General features: G+C 49.2%; 1 protein-coding gene across 1 annotated transcript; it reads left to right on the forward strand.

The window, feature by feature from the left end:
- The first annotated feature begins 3,190 nt into the window (after positions 1-3,190).
- On the forward strand, positions 3,191-27,489 carry LOC145537570 (zinc finger imprinted 2-like). The gene is made up of 6 exons (XM_081568265.1): positions 3,191-3,308; positions 3,578-3,634; positions 17,323-17,616; positions 24,556-24,717; positions 24,912-25,004; positions 26,420-27,489. The coding sequence occupies exons 1-6, from the start codon at positions 3,191-3,193 to the stop codon at positions 27,487-27,489; spliced, it is 1,794 nt and encodes a 597-aa protein (XP_081424391.1).

Consider the following 27,489-nt stretch of genomic DNA (forward strand, 5'->3'; position numbering starts at 1 on the left):
TGGGATTCAGAACTGGGGCAGCCCTCCAGGACTCTCAGAGCTGGGACGACCCCCCAGGAATGGGGTGACCCCCTGGGGGCCTCTCACGCACTCTGGCTCTCCGTGACGTGCTCCAAGCAACTGGGGCACCTGGGGCGCCCAGAAGTTTATTCAAAAGAACCGAGAGCCGCAGGCGGACACACCGCCCTGCAGCCCCAGAGGGGAAGACACAAGAGCCGTGTGCCCACCGTCCCCTCCGGCTGAGCCTGGCCACCCAGCCCCGGCGCCTCCCCCGGAGGCCGCCCCTCTGACCCAAGCTGCCCTGTGCCCACCGCCCCCGCCCACTGACCCCGGCCCACCCGGGCCTGGCCCCTCCCCCAGAGGCCGCCCCTCAGAGAGGCACCCGGACCCCCCAAACCAGACACGACCCCCCAAAGTCCCTGGAGGTCGACAAGCCCATTTCCGACGGCCGTAGTTAGCAGCACATCATCACAGCCGTCCTCCGAGGACCTCCATATGCCTCCAGAAGTTTCTCTGCCCCTATTTGTCCCAACAGGCTCCCCCCAGAGATAATTTCTCAATCTTCTCTTTGGTCAGGGCTGTGCCTGGACCCGTGATTCCCACCTGACCTCTCCTGTGTCCTGCACCAAGTCCCGCCTCCTCCCCCAAACTAACAAGTCCACAGGTCTGTCCCTTGTGCTCCCTAAAACCTGGGGACCAGGACCCAGCTCCCCCTCCGCTGTCCTGGAGGGGGTCACCGCCATCCCCTCTTGCAGATACCCCAGCCTCCTCTGCCCACTGCAGTCGTGGCTCCTCCCGGTGACCCCAGAAACGCTCAGACCTGGGGGAGGCCAGGAGGCTCAGAAGGTGAGATGGCCCTCAGGGAGGCCTGGTTCCTCAAGGGGCGCCACCGCCCTCCCCATTGGGTCTCAGTGGCCCCCAGGCCGCGCCCCTGCGCCCCACTCCCCAGGAGGCCCCCGCACATCCTCCCCGGGTGCCCCCTATCCCACGCTCCCCGCGGAGACCCCCGCAGCACCATCCTGCCCGAACGTGAAAGGTGGAGACCCTTCAGGACCGTGGCCAAGGAACTGACCTCGAGACTGTCATCGCGACCTGGGTCTTCCACCCTGGGCGTAGGCGGGATGGGGGCCCCGGTGCTTTTGCTTGATGCCCGGACAGGGCTGGCTCTCGGGATGCCCGTGGAGCCTGTGGACAAACGTGAGAGAATGAATGCGGCTGGGTTGCGCAGTCACACAAGGCCCCCGTCCCCGCCCCCAACCCCCAAATACTAAGTCAAGTGGTTAACAGGGTCTCTGACACCCGCACAGGTGTCGGAATGTTCACCGCAATTCCGTTATTCGTGGGGAAGGTCCTGGGCCTCTTCCTCCAGGAAGACCCCCAGCCTGCCAGCATCACTGTCCCTCTTATGAGCTGTCCCTACTGGACCTCAGCGCATGGCCCCTCCCCCAGCGCCCCTCCCCCACTGTGGGGCCAGGCCTTCCTGGGAAAGGCACAGAGGCTCAAGCTTCAGAGACCCAGGGGTGGGGGTCCTGCAGGATCACAGACACACAGTGACTCCCTCCCGCGAGCTGACCCCCTGCTCGGGACTCACAGGGGGACACTCTCAACAACTCCCAGCCACACCCCTGGACCCAGAGCCCCACGTGTGCAAATGAAGACACACTTTGCACTTGTAGATCCTGAAACACACGCAAATGGGCAGTAACACATCGTGAGGTTCAGGAACACTCAGGCACATGCGCGCGCGCATGCACACACACACACAGACGTGCAGATACACACAGCTTCAAACACTGGGCACTTCCAGGCACACACACTCAGGACACACATATTTGCACAATTCGATCTGAAAGGACACTCTAGGGGACACCCAGACCACCTCTGTCTGACACCCCAGGCTCCACCCCCAGTCTCACCTGGGGACCCATCCCCCAGAGGCCTCCCCTCTCAGACCCCCCCCCCGAGGTTCACTCCCCTTTAAACTCTCTCCAGATGGTGTATTTAAACCTCAGAATCACTCCTTTGGACTTACAGGCTTGGTGAACAGTGAAACCTACTAGGAAATCAAATCAGACAGATACGCAGAGAGAAACCCTGGCGTATCTCTCTCAGACACCCTCAGAGACACCCAGGCGTGCACACAGACACACACATACCCACACCCACACCGCAGTCACAGACATTCCTGGAAAATCAGAGACACCCCTTCAGCTCGCGAGCCTTTTGGAAACGCTAAGACCCGCTCACAGATCCACACACACAAACGTTCAGGTTCAGGATCGTGGAGCTTGAAAGAGCAGACAATCCGGGCAGATACACACACAGACACACGCATGTACGGACTTGCAGAAACACCCATTTTCAAACAGACGCTTTGGACACGGGAACATAAAGACACAGACGCCTTGGCAGACACGTTTGCAAAGCCGGAATCGGCCTCCAGACACAGGATCGCCTAGGGCTGGACCCGGGGGCCGACGCTCGGTCTCCCCCAGAGGTCGCCCCCCTCAGATGCGCGTCCCCGGCGCGCTCCAGGCACCCGCCGGCCGCAGGCACGGGCGCGGAGACACACGAGGCTCCATAACGCTCCGGCAAGCACGCTTCTCGCCAGCTTGCTCTGGTGCCCCCGAAAGGCTCCGGAGGGGTTCCACGCCCCTCCGCACTCCCCCAGGCCCCCGTCTAGGCTCCCCCGAGTCAGCCTCCTGAGCTGCCTCCGGTCGTTCCGGAAGGAGGCCCCGGCCCTGCCGCCTCCCCAGAGCGCCTCGTCCCCCACGGGAGCCGCGCGGCCCGCAGACCCGCGCTCCTACCTCCTGGCGTCTTCGGGCCGGGCGCCTGCTCCTCCTGCACCTGCCCAGGGAGGAGGCCCAGCCAGGCCCTCACCCACACGGCCCAGTCCTCCTCGCTGCCCTCCAGCCTGCTCTCTTCCCGGCGGCCCGAGGAGCCCTCGGACCACGAATCGCCCGCCTCGCGCCTCAGAAGGGTCTGAGGACTGCGGCCGCCCTCGGGGAGCCGCGGGCTCCTCGGGGGGCTCCTCGGCGCGCGCGCCCGCGCCCCGCCGCCGGAACGCACCCGCACCTCCGGGCGGGCCGCCTCCGCCCTCCCCGCGGCGACCCCGCAAGCGCCAGCCCGCGGCCCGCCGCCCGCCGCCCGCCGCCCTTCGCCCGCCGCCCCGCACTGCGCGCTCGCCCGGATGGCGCAGACCCTTCGGAGCCCCGGCAGCGACTCGGCTCTGGGCTGCCCAGAGGCACAGAGTCGGGGCGGGCTGGCCCCGCGCCGCTTCCTGGCGTCCCGCGGGGGCGGTGTGGGCGGTGGGTTCCCTGAAAACCCGCCTGGGGACACCCTGGACAAAAGCACGGAAGGAGCGGCTCCAGACCACCGACCCCGCCCCGGCCCACAGGGACTCAGATCGGGTGGCTACAACAGTGCCCAAAACAGAGAGCAAGTGCTAGTGCTGGCTGTGGTTTCATTGACAGGGTTGGAGGGTTGGAAATGTTGCGCTCATACCTGCTGTGTGAGCCCAGCGTCCCTGGAATACTGTCTCCCTGGCGGGGGTTCCACCTGGGCCCCCCGCCCCCAGCGCCCCTTCCCCTCCCCGACCTCGACCCAGCCCGGGCCCAGGTCTTCCAGGAGGCAGGTGGGGTTGACAGGAAAGAACCAAGAACCGTGTTATACTGCCGAGCCGCGGAGACCCAAGGGCCTGGATGCCTGGGGGTCGGGGGGGTGGCACTGATGTCTGGGCCCTGGGGGCCCGCCCTGCGTCATCTTCAGATACACAGTGACCCCCAAGGCACGCCCACACACTCACTGCTGCTCACAGTGGCCTACTCTCAAACCCCCAAGATGTATTTCTCCTCCGTGGACCAGAATCTCCTCCCCTCTTTTTTTTTTTATGCAGATAATTAGAATGAGGAAGTTTTCTTGGGTATTGACCATGCAGTAGGCACCAACCCAGTGTCTTTACACATGTTGATCCCCTTAATACTCACGACCACGTGGCCAATTCTGTTATTCTGTCTCTTTCTGAGATAAGAGAACAGAGGCACAGAGTTCTTGTCGCTTGCTTCAGGTCACACAGATCATAAGGAGCCAAGCCAGGATTCAAATCCAAGGAGGCTGACTCCAGAGACTGTGCCAACAGGACTTAGCAGTTAAACAACAACAACAAGCCTCTGTATCAGACTCCTTTGGTGGCAAGCAACAGAAACCCTGACTGAGGGCCTTTGCACCGGCTGTTTCCTCCCCCTGCAGTGCCCTTCCCCCGGGGTTTTTCTGTTGTTGATTCAATCAGCATCTTTTCCAGTTCTTCCTTGTATGCAGGTATTGTTGACTTCACCGCTTATGAGATATTTATGACAGTTCTTTGGTGCTGGCTGACTTTAAGATTATCACCAGTTTCCAGCCCTCTGTTACTTAGGAAAGCACCCACTCATTTCTGAGAAGTCAAATGATCACCCGTGAGCTTCAGCACTTCAACAATTTAGAAGATTGTAGAGCGAGTTTTCTCTTTAAGATAATACATGCATTTCACAAGAATCCCAAGTCGTAACAAGGTGTATTCATTAAAACAAACAAACAAAAAGCCTCTCTCTCTCTACCTTCTACTTTTGAAGTTTTAATTTTGCAGATATTTATAATCTATTCATCTTGAGAAATTTCTTTCAAAAGTTTTGCCATCAAAAACCAGACTCCAGGGGTACAAGCACATATCCTTCAGACTGATTAGAGCAAAAGCAGGAGAGTTGGTGAGGCGGTGAAACCCCTGGAACTCTTGTGCATTGTTATGGAAGTGTGAATTGGTGCTGCTCTTTAGAAGAGAAAACTGGTGGCTGGCATAACTGCACATGTGCATGTCCAACCCCAACAACCCCGTTCTTGGGTATATTCCCAGTAGAAATGCATATTAAGCTAACAGAGGGTGTGTAGGAAGATGTTTCATGACACCTCTTACACTGTTGGTGGGAATATAAACTGGTGCCGTCACTCTAGAGAACAGTGTGGAGGTTCCTTACAAACTAAAAATAAAGCTATGGTATGAGCCAGCAATCCCACTCCCAGGCACGTATCTGAAGAAAACTCTCCTTGGAAAAGATCCATGCATCCCTATGTTCAGAGCAGCACTGTTTACAACAGCCAAGACATGCAAGAAACCACAGAGTCCATCAGCAGACGAACGGATGAAGAAGATGTGGTACATATACACAACGGAGTATCACTAAGCCATCAAAAAGAATGAAATGATGCCATTTGCAGCAACATGGATAGACCTAGAGATTACCATACTGAGTGAAGTCAGGTAGAGAAAGACAAATACCTTATGATATAACTTATAGATGGAAACTCATACAAATGGACTTAGGAACCAGAAACAGACTCACAGACATAGGAAACACACGTAAAATTACCAAAAGGGAAAGGGGTTGGGGAAGGGATAAATTAGGCCTTTGGGATTAGCAGATACAAACTGCTATATACAAAAATACATAAGGTCCTGCTGCATAGTCCAGGGAGCTCTATCTAATATCCTGTAATGAAAACCAATCTGAAAAATCATACATATTTCTATCCGAATCACTTTGCTGTGCCCCCAAAACTAATACAACATCGTAAATCCACTATACTTCTATACAACAAAAACAAAAATGAACGCATATATATATATATATGTGCTGTCGCTTTGGTCGTGTCTGCTCTTTGTGACCCTATGGACTGCAGCCTGCCAGTATATATAGGCTTCCCTCAGGTCTCAGACAACAAAGAATCTGCCTGCAAAACTATAGGTTAACTCACGTATATATCCGTTCCGTTGAGTCCAGTCACACAGTCGTGTCCAACTCTTCGCGACCCCACAGACTGTAGCATGCCAGGCCTCCCAGGCCACCACCAACTCCCAGAGTTGACACAAAGTCACGTCCATCCAGTTGATGATGCCATCCAACCATCTCATCCTCTGTCATCCTGTTCTCCTCCCACTTTCAATCTTTCCCAGCATCAGGGTCTTTTCAAATGAGTCAGTTATTCACATCATGTGGCCAAAGTATGGGAGCTTCAGCTTCAGCATCAGTGTTTCCAATCTATCATATATATATATAAACCTTACATATATACCTGCATATGTATAAAGAATGTTCCTAACTGGTCCATTCATAATAGTCCCAAAGTGCCAGCTACCCAAATGCCCACAGCATTTCTCAGCTTTAGTGCTGAGAATCCATTTGTTTAAGGTCTGATGAGAGTCCGTCCTTAAGGGTAAGGACCATCCTCAACACACAGGCCAGGCGGGGTGTGTTTCGGCAAGTGTGTGCCCATTCCAAAAGAGTGTCACTTGCCACCATCTTGGGGGTTTTGTGAGTAGGCCATTGTGAGCAGCAATGAGTGTGTGGGGGTTTGGGAGAGGGGTGACCACGTGCCTGGGGGTCACTGTGCATTTGGTGATTCTGCAGGGTGGGACCCCAGCCCCCGGCCCTTCCTACCCCCACCCCCGGGCATCCAGGCCCTTGTGTCTCCGCAGCTTGGCAGTATAACATGGTTTTCCCCTGTCAACCCCACGTCCGGCCTCCTGGAAGACCTGGGCCCGGGCGGGGACCAGGTAGGGGAGGGGAGGGGTGAGGGCGGGGGCCCAGGTGGAACCCCCCACCAGGGAGACAGTGATGCCAGGACGTTAGGCTCACAGAGTGGGTGTGAGGCCAGAATTTCCAGTCCTCCAACCCTGATAACAACAAACTTGTTTCAGGCAGTTTTAACCGCTCGATCTGAGCACCCGTGTGGACCGGGGGTGTGCGGGGGTCGTGAGCCGCTCCTTCCTCGCTTTTGTCCTGGTGGTCCCCAGGCACCTTTTAGGAAAAAGGTCCCTTTTCCTAGAAGGTGCCCTTTTCCTAAATAATTGAAGCAGATGTACAATGCATATAAGGGAGGCCAAAAAGATGCTATTTTAGTTAGTCCGAGTTTGCTCAAACTTATGTCCATTGAGTCGGTGATGCCATCCAACCATCTCACCCTCTGCTGTCCCCTTCTCCTCCCGCCCTCAACCTTTCCCAGCATCAGGGTCTTTTCCAGCGAGTCAGTTCTTCGCATCAGGTGACCAAAGTATTGGAGCGTCAGCTTCAGCATCATTCATCAGCTTCCAATGAATATTCCGGGTTTATTTCCTTTAGGATGGACTGGTTTTGTCTCCTTGTGTTCAGGGGCCTCTCAGGAGTCGTCGTCAGCACCATGTATGAAACCTCGGCAAATTGTTTAACCTCTGTGCCTCAGTTTTTCTATCTGTGAAAGGGGGAATGATAAAATGGGTCCTGCCTCTTGGGGTGGTGGGGAGAATTAAGTGTGTCATATGCAAAAGAACTCACTCAGGTAGGTATCTGGCTTTCAAGAACCACTATTTATCTTTTAAAGATTTTTTTAAATGTGGACCATTTTTTAAATTTTTTATTGGATTTGTTTTACAATATTGGTTCTCTTTTATGGTTTTTTTTTTCTTTTTTTCTTTTTTTTTTGGTAACAAGGCATATGGGATTTTATCTCCCCGACCAGGGACTGAACCTGCACCCCTGCATTGGAAGGAGCAGTCTTAAGAAACGGTATTTAAATCCTCATTATCATTCTGCTGATGTAGTATCAGGTTAACCCATGTATGAGCTGGAATGGCTTCCCTAGGTCTCAATATGTGAAAACTTCTTTATTTGCAAAAGCCACAAGGAAAATGTGAGGCCTGTGAGGGAACATCAGCCTGTGAGGCTGAGTTTCTGGATCCCTCCCCTGTCCTGGGGCTACCCATGTGGCCCAGTGGTAAAGCATCTGCCTGCCAGTGCAGGAGATACAGGTTTGATCGCTGGGTCGGGAAGAATCCTGGAGGAGGAAATGGCAACCCACTCCTGTATTCTCACCTGGAGAATCCCCTGGACAGGGGAGCCTGGCGGCTACGGTCCTCGAGGTCTCAAAAAGTCGGAGGCCGCTGAGCATGCCCACACACACACACAGGAAGGAAACTGAAATCAGCCATCCTCGGTAACATGGGCAGGACTGAATTAAAGATTAGTATGGCTAGGCTCCTAAAAAACAAACAAAAAGAAACAGACAGACAAAACCACACACGCATGATTTGTCTTCCCTGGAAGTCTGAAAATCTAATATCTGCAGAGGCTGGGCAAAGACATCCAGTGAAGTATTAGTGAATTAGTGAATCCAGCCGATTGATAGAAGAGGGAGTGATGGGGGCTCTGGAGAAACGGAATCTGTTGCAATGAGGCGGCCGCTCCAAGCTCCTGCCAGCTGGTGGTGGTGGACCAAGCACTGCCAGATTCTCTGATACTTTTCAAGAGAACCCAAATTCCAGGCTGTTATTTAAACTTCTTGACTCGGCAGTTAACTCAACTATCAAGGGCTTCTCAGGTGGCGGTGAAGAACCTGCCTGCCAACGCGGGAAGACAAAAGAGACTCGGGTCCATTCCCTGGGTTGGGAAGATCCTAACCAACCAGAGGGAAGAAGAAAGGGAAATGGCACTGTGCATGTCAAATACCCGCCTCCAAGGCTCAATCCTAGCCCAGCCACGTACCACCTGTGTGACGTTAGGCAAGTTGCTTAACCTCTCTGTGCTTTGGCTTCTTTATCTGCAACATGTAGGAATAACAATGTCCCCTCACCCACCATAGAATTGTCATCCTGCTGCTGCTGCTAAGTCGCTCAGTCGTGTCCAACTCACGGACCGCAGCCTACCAGGATCCCCCGTCCCTGGGATTCTCCAGGCAAGAACACTGGAGTGGGTTGCCGTTCCCTTCTCCAATGCCTGAAAGTGAAAAGTGAAAGTGAAGTCGCTCAGTCCTGCCCGACTCTTAGAGACCCTGTGGACTGCAGCCCGCCAGGCTCCTCCGCCCATGGGATTTTCCAGGCAAGAGTACTGGAGTGGGGTGCCATTGCCTTCTCTGAGAATCATCATGAGGATTAAGTAAAGTTAGTACAGGTGTAACTGTGAGAACCGTGCCTGGTACGTAAAACCCTGTGTCTCTACTGCTTTCTCCAAATGGGTGAGTCTGTGTTTCTCAGAACTGTGTGGAACGGCCTCTTCATGGATATAAATAACAATCCTGCTGCAAACACCACGACTGGGGACTTCCCTAGGGGTCCAGTGGTGAAGAATCCGCCTGCCAATGCCGGGGGCCCAGGTTCGATCCCTGGTCTGGGAAGATTCCACATGCTGCAGGGCAGCTGAGCCTGTGCGCCAGCCACGACTGCTGAGCCCGTGTGCTGTAACTACTGAAGCCTGTGGACCCTGGAGCCCGTGCTATGCAACAGAGAAGCCGCCGCCATGAGAACGCCACACATCGCAACCCCAGGATAGCCCCCGTTCGCTGCAGCTCGAGAAGGCCCTTGTGCAGCAACGAAGACCCAGTGCAGCCAAAAGCAAACACATAACTTAAGAAGCATCACAATCTGAAGCCGTGGAGGGGAGCAGACACCCTGGGTTTGAGCCATCGGCCAACGAGAGACATCAGCTCGGCTGCTGAGTGGCATGGGGGTAGGATGAGATTTTAGGAACTGCCTCTCCACGAGCACTGCCCGCAGTATTTCCATCCTGCCGTCTCACAGCTCTGGCTTACATGCCTCCACTCACGGGGATCTCAGCTAGAACAGTGGTTATTCAGACAAGGATGACCATGCTCCCCTAAAAGGGATCTGTGGCGCCATCTGGGGACATTTTTGGGTAGAGACAGGGGATGTTGGTCAACCTCCTGCAGTGCACAGGACCACCCCCACAGCAAAGAGGGATCTGGCTCCCATGCAACAGAATCACCAAGTTGGCCGCTTTGACCCCTCAGTCTTGAATCCCTGATACTGCATCAGCAGAGTGACAACGAGGATTTAAATATCGTTTCCTAAGGTTGGCCATAACCTTCCTTCCAAGGAGTAATCGTCTTTTAATTTCATGGCTGCAGTCACCATCAGCAGTGATTCTGGAGCCCAAAAAAGTAAAGTCTGACACTGTTTCCACTCTTTCCCCATCTATTTCCCATGGAGTGATGGGACCAGATGCCATGATCTTAGTTTTCTGAACGTTGAGCTTTAAGCCAACTTTTTCACTCTCCTCCTTCACCTTCATCAAGAGGCTCTTTAGTTCTTCTTTACTTTCTGCCATAAGGGTGGTGTCATCCGCATATCTGAGGTTATTGATATTTCTCCCGGAAATCTTGATTCCAGCTTGTGTTTCTTCCAGCCCAGCGTTTCTCATGATGTACTCTGCATAGAAGTTAAATAAGCAGGGTGACAATATACAGCCTTGACGTTCTCCTTTTCCTATTCGGAACCAGTCTGTTGTTCCATGTCCAGTTCTAACTGTTGCTTCCTGATCTGCATACAGGTTTCTCAAGAGACAGGTCAGATGGTCTGGTATTCCCATCTCTTTCAGAATTTTCCACAGTTTATTGTGATCCACACAGTCAAAGGCTTTGGCATAGTCCATAAAGCAGAAACAGATGTTTTTTGGTACTCTCTTGCTTTTTTGATGATCCAGCGGATGTTGGCAATTTGCTCTCTGGTTCCTCTGCCTTTTCTAACACCACCTTCAACATCTGGAAGTTCGCGGTTCACGTATTGCTGAAGCCTGGCTTGGATAATTTTGAGCATTACTTTACTAGCATGTGAGATGAGTGCTATTGCGTGGTAGGTTGATCATTCTTTGGCATTGCCTTTCTGTGGGATTGGAACGGAAACTGACCTTTTTCAGTCCTGTGGCCACTGCTGAGGTTTCCAGATTTGCTGGCATATCGAGTGCAGCACTTTTCACAGCATCATCTTTCAGGATTTGAAATAGCTCCACTGGAATTCCATCACCTCCACTAGCTTTGTTCGTCGTGATGCTTTCTAAGGCTCACTTGACTTCACATTCCAGGATGTCTGGCTCTAGGTGAGTGATCACACCATCACGATCATCTGGGCTGTGAAGATCTTTTTTGTAGAGTTCTTCTGTGTATTCTTGCCATCTCCTCTTAATACCTTCTGCTTCTGTTAGGTCCATGCCTTTTCTGTCTTTTTCGAGCCTATCGTTGCATGAAATGTTCCTTTGGTATCTCTAATTTTCTTGAAGAGATCTCTAGTCTTTCCAATCTGTTGTTTTCCTCTATTTCTTTGCACTGATCACTGAGGAAGGCTTTCTTATCTCTCTTTGCTATTCTTTGGAACTCTGCATTCAGATGGTAATATCTTTCCTTTTCTCCTTTGCTTTTCACTTCTCTTCTCTTCCCAGCTATCTGTTAGGCCTCCTCAGACAGCCATTTTGCTTTTTAGCATTTCTTTTGCATGGGGATGGTCTTGATCCCTGTCTCCTGTACAATGTCACAAACCCCTGTCCATAGTTCATCAGGCACTCTGTCTATCAGATCTAGTCCCTTAAATCTATTTGTCACTTCTACTGTATACTCATAAGGGATTCGATCTAGGTCATACCTGAATGGACTAGTGGTTTTCCCTACTTTCTTCAATTTAAGCCTGAATTTGGCAATAAGCAGTTCATGATGTGAGCCACAGTCTGCTCCCGGTCTTGTTTTTGCTGACTGTATAGAGCTTCTCCATCTTTGGCTGCAAAGAATATAATCAATCTGATTTCGGTGTTGACCATCTGGTGACGTCCACGTGTAGAGTCTTCTCCTGTGTTGTTGGAAGAGGGTGTTTGCTATGACCAGTGCGTTCTCTTGGCAAAACTCTATTAGCCTTTGTCCTTCTTCATTCTGTTTTCCAAGGCCAAATTTGCCTGTTACGCCAGGTGTTTCTTGACTTTCTACTTTTGCATTCCAGTCCCCTATAATGAAAAGGACATCGTTTTTGGGTGTTCGTTCTAGAAGGTCTTGTTGGTCTTCATAGAATTGTTCAACTTCACCTTCTTTGGCATTACTGGTCGGGGTATAGACTTGGATTACTTTGATATTGAGTGGTTTGTCTTGGATACGAACAGAGATCATTCTATAGTTTTTGAGACTGCATCCAAGTACTGCCTTTCGGACCCTTTTGTTGACCATGATGGCTATTCCATTTCTTCTAAGGGATTCTTGCCCACACTAGTAGCTATAATGGTCGTCTGAGTTAAATTCACCCGTTCCAGTCCATCTTAGTTCGCTGATTCCTAGAATGTCAACGTTCACTCTTGCCATCTCCTGTTTGACCACTTCCAATATGCCTTGATTCATGGACCTAACATTCCAGGTTCCTATGCAATATTGCTCTTTACAGCATCGGACTTTGCGTCTATCACCAGTCACATCCACAGCTGGGTATCGTTTCTGCTTTGGCTCCATCCTATCATTCATTCTGGAGTTATTTCTCCACTGATCTCCAGTACCATATTGGGCACCTACTGACCTGGGGAGTTCATCTTTCAGTGTCCTATCTTTTTGCCTTTTCATACTGTTCACGGGGTTCTCAAGGCAAGAATACTGAAGTGGTGTGCCATGCCTTTCTCCAGTGGACCACATTCTGTCTTATTGTAGACTGCAATTATTTTCATTGGTGCTGCTTGGCATACACAGCAGGATATCCGAAAAGCACACCTGAGTTCACCTGGAGTCTACTTTGGACCAGTGCTCGGTACCAAGCACGGGCCCTTTGAGCCCCTTTGCCATCACAGCACCCTCAGGTGACTCTGTGAGTTTTCCCTTATATCTGTTGTTCAGTCATTAATTCGTGTCTGACTCTTTGCAACCCCATAGACTGCAGCACGCCAGGCTTCCCTGTCCTTCACTATCTCCCAGAGTTTGCTCAAACTCATGTCTGTTCAGTCGATGATAACATTCAACCCCCTCATCCACTGTCACCTCCTTCTCCTCCTGCAATATCTGGATCTTCTTCTGTTAAGCGTTGGTCCACTGAAGAGAGTGATGGTCTTTTTTTCTAGGCAAAGGACCTAGATGGAAGTTCTAGGTAGGAAGGCCTGGAATTTTGGAGTGAACCAGGTTGGTGTTTTTTTGTTTGGTTTGGTTTTTTTAATGTGGCTTAAAAAACATGGATGGACCTAGACATTGTCATAACGAGTGAAGTAAATCAGACAGAGAAGGAGAAATTTCATATGGCATCCCTCATATGTGGAGCCTAAAATTAAATTATATAAATGAAGTTACAACACAGAAAGACTCTCACAGAACAAACTTATGGTTTGTTCTTATGGATAAACTTACAGATAACCAACAAAGTCCTACTGTATAGCACAGGAAACTTTGCTCAATGTTACGTGGCAGCCTGGATGGGAGGGGAATTTGGGGGAGAATGGATAAATATATACATACGGCTGAGTCCCTTCGCTGTTTACCTGAAACTGTCACAACATTGTTAACTGGCTATACCTCAGTACAAAAGAAAAAGTATTTTTTTTTTTAAGCTGTATAAAGGTATGATGACTGAGTAAAATATTTGCATGGGAGCAAGAACCACAGGGGTAATACCATGTTCAGGGGGATGATTTTCCTTTTTGTCTTAATAATATTTTCTTGCAGCAAATAAAAATCAAGATTCAAATGTGCATAAATTGCTTTTATATGATTACATATTGTGACATCTTAAATATGTATGAATATATAATCCCTTTATCTACTCTTGCTGCTCTGATTTTAACATAAGGAGTTAGAAAACCATTTAAGACAGTGTAATCTCCTACGTATGATCTCTTAAGAGGTGCTGCTAATAAATTGAACCGAAAGTTTTTAACTTTTTATTTTATATTGGAGTATAGCCAATTAACAACGCTGTGATAGTTTCAGGCGGACAGCGAAGGGACTCAGCCACAGATACACATGTATCCGTTCTCCCCCAAACTCCCCTCACATCCAGGCTGCCACTGAACACAGAGCAGAATTCCCTGTGCTTTACAGCAGGTCCTTGTTGGTTCTCCATTTTAAATACAGCCATGTGTACGTGTCTGTCCCACACTCCCTAACCATCCCTTCCCTGCATCCTTCCCCTCAGCAACCATAAGTTGAACATACAGCTCTTTCACACCTGACTTCGTGTCGTGCCCCTGGCAGGCACCCTGGACAAGACACCCACACATAAGAAAATATTCGTGAGTTACCTTCAGCCTAGAAAATAAGAACAATGGAGAAAAACAAGATCCAGAACAACATATGAATTTCCGAGAAGTTGACGTGCACTTAAGGTATGTGTGTGACTTAGAGGTGGGAGTCTCCTGACCTCTGGATATTTCATGTGGATTCTGAGAAAAAATGTCTGCTTCTTTAATTAGACGGAAATGTACACAACAGAGAGCTTTGCATCGAGTCTGACATTTAGTGCATGACTCCCTGGGACATTCCAAGCTGGGCTGTTGACCTACTCTCCCTCTGGACCCCAAGCTGTGTTAACTCCTCACTGACTTCTAATCCAGAATCAGCGATCCCTGTTGGGAACGCCCTTGTTGCTTCCCCCTTATCTCCATTCCTCCCTCAACCACTGTTATTTCTTACTTTTTAGGTTGCTGTGGTTGTTCGTCAGCAAGTCACGTCCACTTCTTTGCTACCCCACGGACTGCAGCATGCCAGGCTTCCCTCTCCTTTGCCATCTCCCAAACTTTGCTCAAACCCATGTCCATTGTGTCGGTGATGCCATCCAACCATCTCATCCTCTGCTGCCTCCTTCTTCTCTTGCCTTCAGTCTTTCCCAGCCTCAGGTCTTTCCCAAGGAGTCCACTCTTCGCATCAGGTGGCCAAAGTATTGGAGCTTCAGCTGCAATGTCAGTCCTCCCAATCAATATTCAGAGTTGATTTCCTTTAGGATTGATTGCTTTGATCGCCTTGCAGTCTAAGGGACTCTCAAGAGTCTTCTAATAAAATTGTAGCCAACATATATAAACCGCCTGTATAGATCTCAGACACCACTTTAATCATTTGACATGTGATGGGGTTCAGGATACCTCACCCCAAACTATGGCACCTGCCATATTGAAGGTGAAGCAGTTTGAGAAAACAGCAGAAGGAAGAGGTTCACTCTCACTTCCCCTTCCCCCTTCTTCCATGAAACAAGCCATAATCCCCTCATGGGAGAGGTACCCTCCCTATAGCAGGAGGAAAGGAGCATTCTTAGCTCCAAAGGGTGAGGCACACTTCCAAGAGGAAGCCTAACACACAGGCCTTGCTAAGTTTCTGCCAGCTTATTACACTCACCGCTTATTCCTTAACCGATCATATTCTTCCACAACTGTCCATACCTCATCAAACCTAATTTGAAATACCCAGGTCTGTTTCTTTAGGCCTTCATTTCCTTAGGAAGGCTCCTGTGTCACTTAAAACATATTAAAATAAGTTGTAAGCTTGTCTCCTGTTAATCTGTCTTTGTTGATTCATTTTCAGACCCACCCAGCGACCCTCAGCACGTGGAAGAAAAGATTTTCCACCTCTACATATTTTAATCCTTACATTTAGTAACTTGCTGTCCTTTTAGTCTAGAAGGGCAGACTGAGGCTCAGAGAGTTTGAATGACCTCCAAATTGCAGGTTTTCAGGTACGATACATAGAAAGGCACTTCTGGGGAATCCCCCACACCACCAGGGGTTTGTGAGCTGCACGTGTATACCTAAAATGTCATCACCAAATCTCAGGTCACAGGTTTTCTCTTAAGTTCTCTTCCTGGAGTTTTCTAGTTTTGGTTTTACATTTGGGTGTCTGATCCATTTTGAGTTAATTTTTGTCACAGGTATAAGGCCAGTGTCAAGAATATTAACCATTATGTCATCATCATCATAATCAACATCACAATGCCTAAAATACTTATTGCACCTTTCACTATACTTTCCCTACATATCTCGAGGCCCTGATAAATGTTCTTTAGTTAAACACAAATGGCTCCTCAACACAGGAAAACATATTCTACCTTGCTCCTGAAAGATTTCTCAACCCTAGTTTTGGAAAAACTGAAAAAGCATCCTATAACACTGAGAATGCAGGTTTGCTCACACAGGCCGGTGGGGGTCTGATATGCAAGCGTCTATGGAAGGCAGCTTAGAAATCTGTCAGAATGACACACACACATGTGCACTGTGGCTCAACAATTCCACTGCAGGGGATTTATCTTCCCGGAAGGTTTACACAGCAGCAGAACTGATGAAGCTCCTAGTTTTGCACAGAATACTGGTAGCAAAGGGCTGACAACAACTCAACCACCCAGTAGTCAGGAATGGGGTAAATAAATCAAGTCACAACAACAGTACAACAGAATTCAAACACCTGTTCAAAAACAGTAGGCAAATTCTCTTTGTACTGATATGAAAAGGTCTCTGAGACAGGAAAAAATGAAGGCATAGAACAATGGGTACAGTCTGCCACCTTTTGTATAAAAAAGGTAGGAAATGAGACTATGAGTATTTTTGCAAACTAAAAATATTTATACTCTATTTGTACAAACATATACTTACATATAATATGAATCTGTGTGTCATCATGATATACGTGTTATAGTTGGTCAGTCGTGTCTGACTCTTTGAGACCCCATGGACTCGACAGTCCATGAAATTCTCCAGGTACGAATACTGGAGTGGATAGCCGTTCCCGTCTCCAGGGGAGCTTTCCTACCCAGGGATCGAACCCAGGTCTGCCTGCATTGCGGGTTGGTTTTTTACCAGCTGAGCCACAAGGGAATCCCAAGAATGAGCCACAAGGGAATCCCAAGAACACTGGAGTGGGTAGCCTATCCCTCCTCAGCGGGACTTCCTGACCCAGGAATCGAACCAGCAGCGTCTCCGGCATTGCAGGCGGATTCTTTACCACCTGACCTTCCAGGGAAGCCTTACATCACTATCAAGGAAGTATGTATATTACTTAAGTACACATTTTAAGCTACAGTATATACCACATTGTGTCACATTATAGGTTGTGTTACACCGTCACACTTCTTATTTAGAAAATACATTTTATATTTTAAAATATTTATGTCTATTACAGATAAATATCTACCCAATTTATAGTATAGCTATTTACAATACGTATCAATGATGACGACATGTATGTGTGTATAACGCACATACGTATATACGCACATATCTCTATTTACATGTACATAAAGACACTGTGGAAGGACACTGAAAACATGTTCACGCTTTCATAATTATTCAATATAATTACTCATACATATTCAACTAATTACACCGGTCACCTGAGTGTTCCGCGGTTTTATAGCATGAGAATTCGGTCGGTGGCACACACAAAGTGAGAAGGCTTTTCACTGCATACTGTTTATTTTGAAACCGTTTTAAACCACGTGCTAACTACTGCCAACACTCGTAAAGCATCTAAAGGAAGTAGTCCTCCGGCCCCTCCCAGCCCTCTCTTAGGCCCCGTGGTCCTCGCGGGCCCGCCCAGCGGAGCCGGCCAGAAGCGGCCTGCGTTTTCTGCACCGGCCGTCCCACAGGGCGCATGCGCAGACCGCTGGTAGCGCCTGCCTGGCGGGTTTGCGCTGCAAGTCCGAGGTGCAGAGGTTCGGTCAGGCGAGGGTGTCCGTCTGCGAGGTGAGCGCGGCGGCCAGGGCCCGGACGCGAGGGAGGGGCCCTGGGGGTGAGGGCCCGGCTCGCGGGCAGGGAGGCGCGGGCGTCCCCTCAGGGACGCCGGGGCAGACGCTCCTCTTCGCGGGGAAGTCGACGGGAAGGGAGGCGCGAAGTAGCGGCCCTGAGGGGAAGGGGTGCGGGAGGCCGCGCGGGCGAAGTCAGCTCTGAGGGGGACGCGGCGGCCTCCCTGTTGTTCACGCCCCGGCTTCCTGCCAATGCTTCCCCGGCCGGAAGGCCTTCCGCCCGCCCTCCTCCTCCCGCGTCGAGCACCTCTTCCTCCCCGCCCCAGGACCCCCACAGACCCTCCCTTTTTAGGGCCTCTCCGCTCTCACCCCCAAGAACGCGCGTTCCTTGGTCCCTGAGGACCCTCCCCGTCCTCCTCTCGGATCCCTGCCCTCCCCTTCGAGGACCCCACGGGCCTTCCCCTTCAGACGCACCTGTTGGCCTCCTCAAGGACTCCCGCCCTAGAAAACCCTCCTTCCCCCTCGAGGACCCCCTCCCTTCCCTTCCCTTCCCGTCCCCCCCTCCGTTTGGAGGATCCCCCCAGTTCACCCCCTCAAAGACCCCCTGCCTTCCCCTCAGAACACCCTCCTTCCTCCATGAGGACCTCCACCCTCCCCTTCGAGGATGCCCCTCAGCCCTCTTCTTCTAGGACCCCACTCTCGCTGTCCCCCACCAGAACCACCCTTCTTCGCCTTTGAAGACCCCCGTTCCTCTCCAGACCCCCTGCCCCCTCCCCCCAGCCTCCCCCACATTCAAACGCCCCTTTTTCCTTAGGACCCCTCCTCTCCCCTCAAGACAGTGCCCTCAGTCTTGGCCCTGCCATTATCCCTCCCCTCTGTCCTGCTCCTGCCTCTCTCCGAGCTCCACTCCCTTTATGGCAGAGGAGCTCCTTCCTTCAGCTCCCCCTGTACCTCCTGTCCCACCTGCCTCCGTGTTTTCCCCCTGGCAGTGGCCCACCTCTCCTCTCCCAGCCCTTTCCTTCCCGCAGCCTTCCTGCCGTCCCCCACTTCTGCCTTGGCCCTGGTCCCTCCTTCCTGCCCCTCTTGCCTCAGACCTCCTCCCTCCATCACACCTCTCCTCTCTATATCCTTTCGCTCAGTCCTGGCCCCCTTCCTCTCCTTAGTTCTGCCTCTCCTTTCTGCTCCTCCTTTGCCTCAGTCCCACCCCTCCTCTCTGGGTGCCTACTCCCTGGACCCCTCTCCTAGCCCAGACTGGTTCTTCCTCTTTACCTTGCCCCCCTCCTCCTCCTCTGGTCCAGCTCTGCATTCTGCCTGGCCTTGCTTTACTCCTTTCCCCATCCCTCAGCACTTCTCTTTTGGTGGCTCCCTTCAGTCCCTGCTTCCTCCTCACACAGCATCTGCTCACCTGCAATCTCTTGGCCTCCACTCCCTTCTCCCAGCACTCATCCCCATTTCTCTGAACTTTCTTCCCTACTCTGAAATCAAGGAACCCACCACCACTCATGTTTTTTAGGGATTCTTTGGCTGTTTTTTCTTTTCAAGTATTTAACATTAGCTGCTTTTATGCCTTCTTTTCCCTCTCTGGGGGAGGAGAAGGGATTGTGACTCTCTGCTCTAGCTTGGGACCTGGCTAGCCTAGAGAAGCAGGCTGCCAGGATTTCACAGTCATTTCTGCTGCTCCTTTCTCAGAATCTTACGCTGCAGCCTGTAGAGATGGAAATTCAGTGGGGGTATCGTACATCCAAAAAAAGGAAGTAATAGCAAATTTTAAATTGATGGTAGGCAGAAAGGTATTAAGAAAAAATTACAGTCTTCTCATATGTTATCCCAGTCTAACTTCTAGCGAAAGAGTTAAAATGTTTAAATAAAGAAATAAGAAAATAAATTTGCATATTTAAGTGATCTCTGCCTTTTTGTTACAGACTTGTTTGATTTCTTTATATGTTTTGCATAGGGGTGCAGTCCTTTGTAGGATGAATGTATTGTAACGATCTTTCCTCGTTTTGTATTAACTCATGTTTAAAAGGATCTTCTTAGGTGGTTCATGAATTCGTTCAGTTCGTTATGGTTTGGGGTTCAAGTCTCTTCCCTTCAGTGCCATTTCTGAGATTTTGGTAGCCCGTGTCTGTGGATGTTCTAGACCTGACATGGTGACTGAGGCAACAACCAGTCTGTAAATGTGCAAATCTGTGTGAATATTCACTTAGGCATTTGTGTGAAATGAGCTAACTTCCTTTGACTCACATAACCTCTACTGTCCAGTTAAACTGTGCAAGCCATTTGTGAGTCTCTCTGTGTAATTTCTGCAGATCCTAAGGTTTCTGACTCTCTTCTTCATCTGATAAAACTCAGCCCACCATCTTCCCCAACAGTGTGCTTTGAAGCAGCCTGCCTTTTAGAGTATCCCCCTCCTTTGAAGGGTCAAGCTGTAAAAATGCTCCACGTGAAAGAGGTTTTGGATATCTCGAGGAATCCCCAGCTCCTTCATCCACGTGATCAAGAAAAAACTCCAGAAACCACCCCCATAAGAAACCCAGAGGCTCCAAGAGTTTCTCATCAAAACTTTAGCTATCTTCAGTCCCTGTCGGTTACAGGACCTCACCAAGCTGTGAGCCAAATCCAGGAGCTCTGCTGGCGATGGCTGCAGCCAAAGAGCCGCACCACGGAGCAGATGATGGAGCAGCTGGTGCTGGAGTAGTTTCTGAACACGTTGCCAGGGGAGGTTCAGACATCAGCGAGGTCAAAGCAGCCCAAGAGCAGCAAGGAAGCAGGTGACCTGGTGGCAGACTTGATCCAAGCATGTGAGGAGGAAGGTGAGAGAAGGGACTTTTTGAATATTTGCTGTATGCCTGGCATGTAAGAGGGAGGTAAGTGAAAACTTGTTCAGTGAATGAATGAATGAATTTTATACTCGCCAGTCTAATCTGCCTAATCCTATGTGACATGAAAGAAACTTGAGATTTGGCTTTTGCTTTTCATCCTATTTTCGGAGAGTATGCCTTCGCTCTGCTTTGTTCCCCACCCCTCCACGTTTCATTTTGAGCCTAAACCTTAGTGTCAACACAAAACAATACACAGTCAAAAAAAAAAAAAAAAAAAAAAAGAGGGCATGCAGTGTGAGAGATAGGAGGCCTGAAATTTAAATTGTCAAAATTTGACTGGTCTCTTAGAAACTCACAGTTACTCGATTGTAACTAAGGCCATCTCACTGATGATAAAAGAAAGCTATTCACTCCTGATAGGCCTTTGAATGAAATTGATACTAAATCAAAGCTTTGTGTGTGTGTGTGTGTGTGTGTGTGTGTGTGTGTGTATATATATTTATACATTTATATATACGTATATATAGAGAGACAAGGAGAGAAAGGCAAGGGAACAAGATGGGGATGTGGACCAGTGGGATGGGTTGATTACTTTGAAAAATATAAAGAAGTAAATTTGAAATAAACATGAGGGTCATGCATGGCTGAATGGTGATATATCAAGGATTATGATCAGTCCAGTTTTGTGCACCTGCATTCATTAAAAGGATTTTGAAGATGCTAATAGTAAACATGTTGGACAGTTAAAATGTACTACATTCTAAATATGTTATAATAGTGCTTTACCTCTCTTAGTAGTTCTTGAGATAGGTATTACCCTCCTTCCAGAGATGAGAAGAGAGAGGCACGGGGAGGCTGAATAACTTACCCGTGAACGTGTTAGTCATTCAGTCTTGTCTGACGTTTTGACCCCATGGACTGTAGCCTGCCAGGCTCCTTGCCAGTGGAATTCTCCATGCAAAAAGACCGGAGTGGGTTGTCATTTCTTTCTCCAAGGGATTACGTCTGAGCCACCAGGGAAGCCCAACTTGCCTGTGGTCCACAATTATTAATAGTAATTGGCAGTCAGGATTCAGACTTCCATGGCTGGCTCCAGAGTCTTGTCATCTTATTAATCGTGGCTGTTAACACCACCTCCAGTGGACATAGGGCATGTGGTCCCACAGAATTTTTAAACTTGGTCAAAGACACAGCCTTTGATGGAGCTGAAAGTCAAGAGAAGGGAAAGGGCTTGCTACGGTATGAGAAAGAAATTATAGAATAGGGAAAGGTACTCTTGGAAAGAGACCACAAACAAGGAAGGACTTCAGGTTTCCTGAGGGAAGGTGGTGGTTGTCTTCTAGATCCCTGAGTGAAAAAGATGTAGTAATAAGACTTTTCGTCTTTCTTTCTTTCTTTCTTTTTTTTTTAACTACTGTGTGTTAGTCGCCCAGTGACCATGGCGTCTGGGGCCATCACGTCATGGCAAATAGATGGGGAAAGAGTGGAAACAGTGGCTGACTTCATTTTGGGGGGCTCCCCAATCACTGCAGGTGGTGATTGCAGCCATGAAATTAAAAGACACTTACTCCTTGGAAGGAAGGTTGTGACCAACCTAGACAGCGTATTGAAAAGCAGAGATGTTCCTTTGTCAGCAGAGGTCCATCTAGTCAAGGCTATGGTTTTTCCAGTAGTCATGTGTGGATGTGAGAGTTGACTGTAAAGAAAGCCAAGTGCCGAAGAATGGGTGTTTTTGAACTGTGGTGTTGGAGAAGACTCTTGAGAGTCCCTTGGACGGCAGGGAGATCCATCCAGTCCATCCTAAAGGAGATCAGTCCTGGGTGTTCACTGGGAGGACTGGTGTTGAGGCTGAAACCCCAGTCCTTTGGCCACCTGATGCAAAGAGCTGACACACTGGAAAAGACCCTGTTTCTGGGAAAGATTGAGGGCAGGAGGAGAAGGGGACGACAGAGGATGAGATGGTTGGATGGCATCACCTTCTCCATGGACATGAGTTTGGGTAAACTCCGGGAGCTGGTGATGGACAGGGAGGCCTGGCGTGCTGCAGTTCATGGGGTCGTAAAGAGTCGGACACGACTGAGTGAGTGATCTGAACTGAACTGAACGGAACTGAGTCGCTCAGTTGTGTCTGACTCGTTGCAACCGCAGGGACTGTAGCCCGCCAGTCTCCTATGTCCATGGAATTCTCTAGGCGAGAATACTAGAGTGGGTTGCCATTCCTTCTTCCATGGGATCTTGTTGACTCAGGGATTGAACCCGGGTCTCCTGCATTGCAGGCAGATTCTTTACCCTCTGAGCCACCAGGGGAGCCCCAATATCATCATACATTTATCTCTTCTACCATAAATGAGTGTTTGGGTCTTTCCTAGATTTTGGAGGTTGTAAGACAGTACACATGAGCAGATATACCTAGGAATAGGTATATTTCTGGACCCCAAAGTGGTTTACCAATTTACATTTCCCTGGTGGCTCAGATGACGAAGCATCTGCCTGCAACGCGGGAGACCGGGGTTCAATCCTTGGATCGAGAAGATCCCCTGGAGAAGGAAATGGTGACCCACTCCAGTACTCTTGTCTGGCAAATTCCATGGATGGAGGAGCCTGGTAGGCTGCAGTCGATCGGATCGCAAAGAGTCACACACAACTGAGCAACTTCACTTTTAGCATCTTTTAAGAGGTCTCAAAAGTCCACATTCTAAGGTTTCCTAGGTGGCTCAGTCAGTAAAGAATCTGCCTGCAACGCAGGAGATGGAGGTTCAATCCTTGGTCAGAAAGATCCCCTGGAAAAGAAATGGGAACCCGCTGTCTAGTATTCTTGCCTTGGAAATCCCGTGGAGAAAAGAGCTTGGCTACAGTGGATGGGTCTCAAAATGTTGAGTCAGGCACGACTGAGCAACTACACCACCACCACCAAGAGTTCCCCTTCTCGACACTATTTGGTATTGTCAAACGTCTTAATTTTTGTCAGTTGAATCGGTATAAAGTCATACTTTGTCATTTTGAAATGCATTTTCTTATTATAATAAGATTGGCCATCTCTGCATATTTATGAGCTGTTTGTGTTTTGTGGATGAGTCACTGAGGCTTAACCTATCCACACTCACAGAGCTTGTAAGAGAGAACCAGAACGTAAACCCAGCTGTCTCTTTTTCCTGGGATTGGGGTATACTGCTCAGCTTTTATTTGCATTTTTTTCTCTCTTTATTAAGGAACTTAAAAGGATCTTTCTCCTCCAACACAGATCTCTAGAAGTTCGCAGCAGGAGCTGTCTTAGAAATATTCCCACTTCTCTCAGACTTCAGGACAAAAGAAAGATATACTTATTTTTTTCTCTTTCTTTTTTATGTTTTAAATTATGAAACTATGATAACACATTTACAGGAGGCTTGGAGAGTTCAGAACAAAGTTACATATAGTTCCACTGTGTGGTGGTTGGTGGTTTAGTCGCTAAGTCATGTCGACTTCTTGTGACTGCATGGACTGTAGCCTGCCAGGCTCCTCTGTCCATGGGATTCTCCAGGCAAGAATACTGGAGTGGGTTGCCATTTCCTTCTCCAGGGGTCTTCCCGACCCAGGAATCAAACCCGAGTCCCCTGCATTGCAGGGAGATTCTTTACCAACTGAGCTATGAGGGAGCTATGGGGGAAGTTCTACTATAAATTACCATTATTTTTAAGTAGATAAATTACAATTTTTAGTTGGACTTTCAATATCAAACTCAAAAAATTAATGGAATGAATAAAAGTAGAAGTCTGTAGTAGATCTGAAAAGCAGTATGAACCAATTCAGCATACTTCAGATTTACATAGTTTTCACACAACAAGAGAATCCAAATTCTGTTCAAGCTCCCACAGACTATAAACTAGGAGACCCTGGAACGTATCCAGGGACATAAAGTGCAAAAATTTCATGGCCTGAAGGCATTGAAATCATATACAGTCTGTTCTCTTATGACTGTGGAATTATGTTAGAAGTTAATACCAAAAGATATTGGAAAATAACCCACATATTTTCAAGTGCAGTGTGACGTTTCCCAAGAGAGATCTTTGACTTAGCCATTGAAAGCCTCTCTAAAGTTAGAAGACTGAAAGAAACAAGAGGGTGATTGCAGAGAAGAAAATGTTTTAATGAGAAAGACTTAAAGGAAAGAAACCCTTGTAGGTCCCTGAAACCTTTGCGTTAGAGTCTTTCTGCTTGTCTGAATGTGTGCTTCATGGTCAGTCCCCTCTTATCAGGCACCTTTCCCCCTCTTTGGGATAATTCCAGATTTCAATCATTTAGGAGTATATCTGGTATTTCAGGAATTGATGACTTTCGAGGATGTGGCTGTGGACTTCAGTCCAGAGGAATTACCCTACCTCAGTGCTTCTCAGAGGAAGCTCTACCGGGAGGTGATGCTGGAAAATTACAGGAACCTGGTCTCCCTCGGTAAGCTGTGATGACCAAAATTGTTTCCAGACATTGGCATATGTCCCTAGTGGCAGAATCTTTGGAAACAGGCTTGATTTTTCTTGTGTGTAAATTTGCACTTGCCTGTTATCTCAGAGCCTTTAGAAAGCAGGCTGGGAGTTCCTGAGGGTACAGGACAGAACCCCCAAGTTATCAGTCTCCTTCTTCAACAGGGTACCAGTTCCCTAAACCTGACATTATCTCACAGCTGGAAGAGGAGGAGTCACATGCTAGGGAGGAAGACGGGAGTGCAGTGACATGTCAAGGTGAGCAGTGAGACCGGAATCTTGGGGGAGACAACCCTGCTCAGTGAGCAGGGGCTGGGAGCTGGTCCTCAGAGCCCACTCAGCTTAGGGAGAAGGCCGGTAAGTGCTTTCACCTTAGGGGCTCGTGTGGCCTCGCCACATCATGCTCACTCAGTACTTCTTTTCTCTCCTCTCTGAAGCTCATCTCTTCCTCTCCTGCTCAGCTCCAGGGAGGCCAGTTTCCCTATCCTCTAATGTTCAAGCCCCTGCATTCATTTGTGCCTTTCCCCTGACAGCTAGAAATCAGAGGTCTTTCCTCTGTCACTGAGACAAGCGAAAACCTTGGTGTGATACCACTGCTCTTTCCAGCCCTCAGGGAGTTGACTTTATAAAGCACACATCAGGTTCTTACCACTCCCAAAAGGAAATCCAGACTTCTAGCAAAACGTTTAAATCCGTCCCAGTCTGGCCCAAAAGTCACATCCAGCTTCATCTCTCATAGATACTCCTAGTAGAACCCTGCACTGCCGCTCCCCAGGACTGTGTACTTTCACAGTCAGTGTCTGCTCAGAATAAGCTTGCCGCCCATTTCAGTGCTTGCTGAGCCCTAATGCCTTCCCCTGCCTGATCTTTTTCTGTTCCCAAACGAAATTCCCCAAACTCTCCTTTTGTACATTTATAGCCTGATTAGAGTCTCTATACAGACTTATGAACATGCAGGTGGATAACGCTTTGCTCAGAATCAGCGTTTAATAAATGTTGAATTGAATGGGTAAAACGAGAGATTGGGAGCCAAGAAAAGAGCTGGAATTCTCTTGCTTTATTCTGAGTGAGAAGGTGTTGACCGGGGTACTCCAGTGTTTCCCCAATAGTCCTACAGCATTATGATAATAGGGGTTCTTTACAAAAAAACACAAAAACTGTTGCCTAACAAGATCAGTTCGAGAAATGCTACCTCTTACATTTCCCCTCTTTGAGATCTGAGATGCTGGTTAAGGGATCTGAAGAGTCCTACAAGAGTGAAAGCTGACTTGCATCGTACGGTATCTCCCGGATTGACCTGACAATAGAATCCCTTTATGGCCACAGTTATACTAGTTCCTCCAAACAGCAGTGATGTACCAAGCATGGTCTGGAAGTTGCAGCCAAACCCCCGTCCCCCCCTCTTTCTCTGGTTTCCTTCTCGTTCTCTTGTCGGTGCCTCTGGCATCTTTGTCAATGTTCAGTCCTGCTAGATGGTCTTTTCTGCCTCACCCTCACCTATCCTTGCTTACTGTCTTCTGCATCCTTCTCCCACTCTCTCCTTAGGTTCCCAGACAACTCTCAAACCTCTGTACTAACGCGTCTGTAATGTTTGGTCTCTTTCTTCTGTTTCTACTATAATGATGTTTTTCTCTGAGTGAAAAATAATAGAGGACCTTTTACATTTCTTTTAGGTTGGGAGGACCAATCTGAAACCAAAGATCTAACTCCAGAGCAAAGCCTGCCTGTAGAGAAATCATCCTCGGGGGCAGGAATAGAGGATTTGGAGGCAGGTGACTCCTCGTGTGCCCACACGAGAGAGTCTTGTGCTGATGATCCGCTGGAGTTGCGCCAGGTCAAGCTGGCAGAAGTTTTGAGTCCCACAAAAACGAGGGACCCCAAGACCCTTGCTCAAGAAGGAAGCCACGAGGGTGATCAACTAGAGAAAAGCTCAGAACTTAAGAAACCATCAGAGAGTCTGCTAGGAAAGGGTCCCCAGGAGCACACTACTCTTGGAGTCTGCACCAGGTCCCGGCTGGCCCACAACTCGTTTTTCCTCCGAGAGAACAAACGCCACAGATGTGACTTTTGTGAGAGAGACTTCAGTACCCGACGAGGCCGGGAGAAGCAGCAGCAAATCCACACGGGGAAGAAGCCCTTTGTATGTAAACGGTGTGGGGAGGCCTTCTACCTCATGCCGCACCTCAGCAGGCATCAGAAGACTCACTGGGACGGGAAGTCCTTGACCCAGCGTGCAGATGTCTACGGCCGCGTGAGCGTTCAGAGGCAGGACTGCCATGAGCGTCTCCAGCGCGGCGAAGCTTTCATCCAGGCCGTGCATCGTCTCCAGCATCTCAAAGCCCACGAAGCCGCAAGAGCCCTGCCACGTGAGTTACCCCGAGACAAGATGTATTTGATTCGATATAAGCGGCAGCACGACTACGTTGGAAAAAGAGCCCGTCAGTGTTGCGACTGTGGCAGAAGGTTCCGTCAAAGTTCACACCTCATCCAGCACTACAGGATTCACGCTCAGGAGAGGCCTTACCAGTGCCAGCTGTGTGGGAAGTGTTTCAGCCGACCCTCCTGCCTCGCTCAACATTACCAACTCCATTCTCAAGAGAAGCCCCTGGAGTGCCATTACTGTTGGAACACGTCCAGTCGGAACATTCTCAACCTCTTAGGCTTTCTCCTGGAGAGAGACCCTTGGAGTGCTCTGAATGTAAGAAGGTCTTGCACCCGCCCTCCCACCTTGTTAACAACTTGA

Source organism: Giraffa tippelskirchi, chromosome Y (genome assembly GCF_054371585.1).
Source record: "Giraffa tippelskirchi isolate mGirTip1 chromosome Y, T2T-mGirTip1v1.2.pri, whole genome shotgun sequence".
NCBI classification, from domain to species: Eukaryota; Metazoa; Chordata; class Mammalia; order Artiodactyla; family Giraffidae; genus Giraffa; species Giraffa tippelskirchi.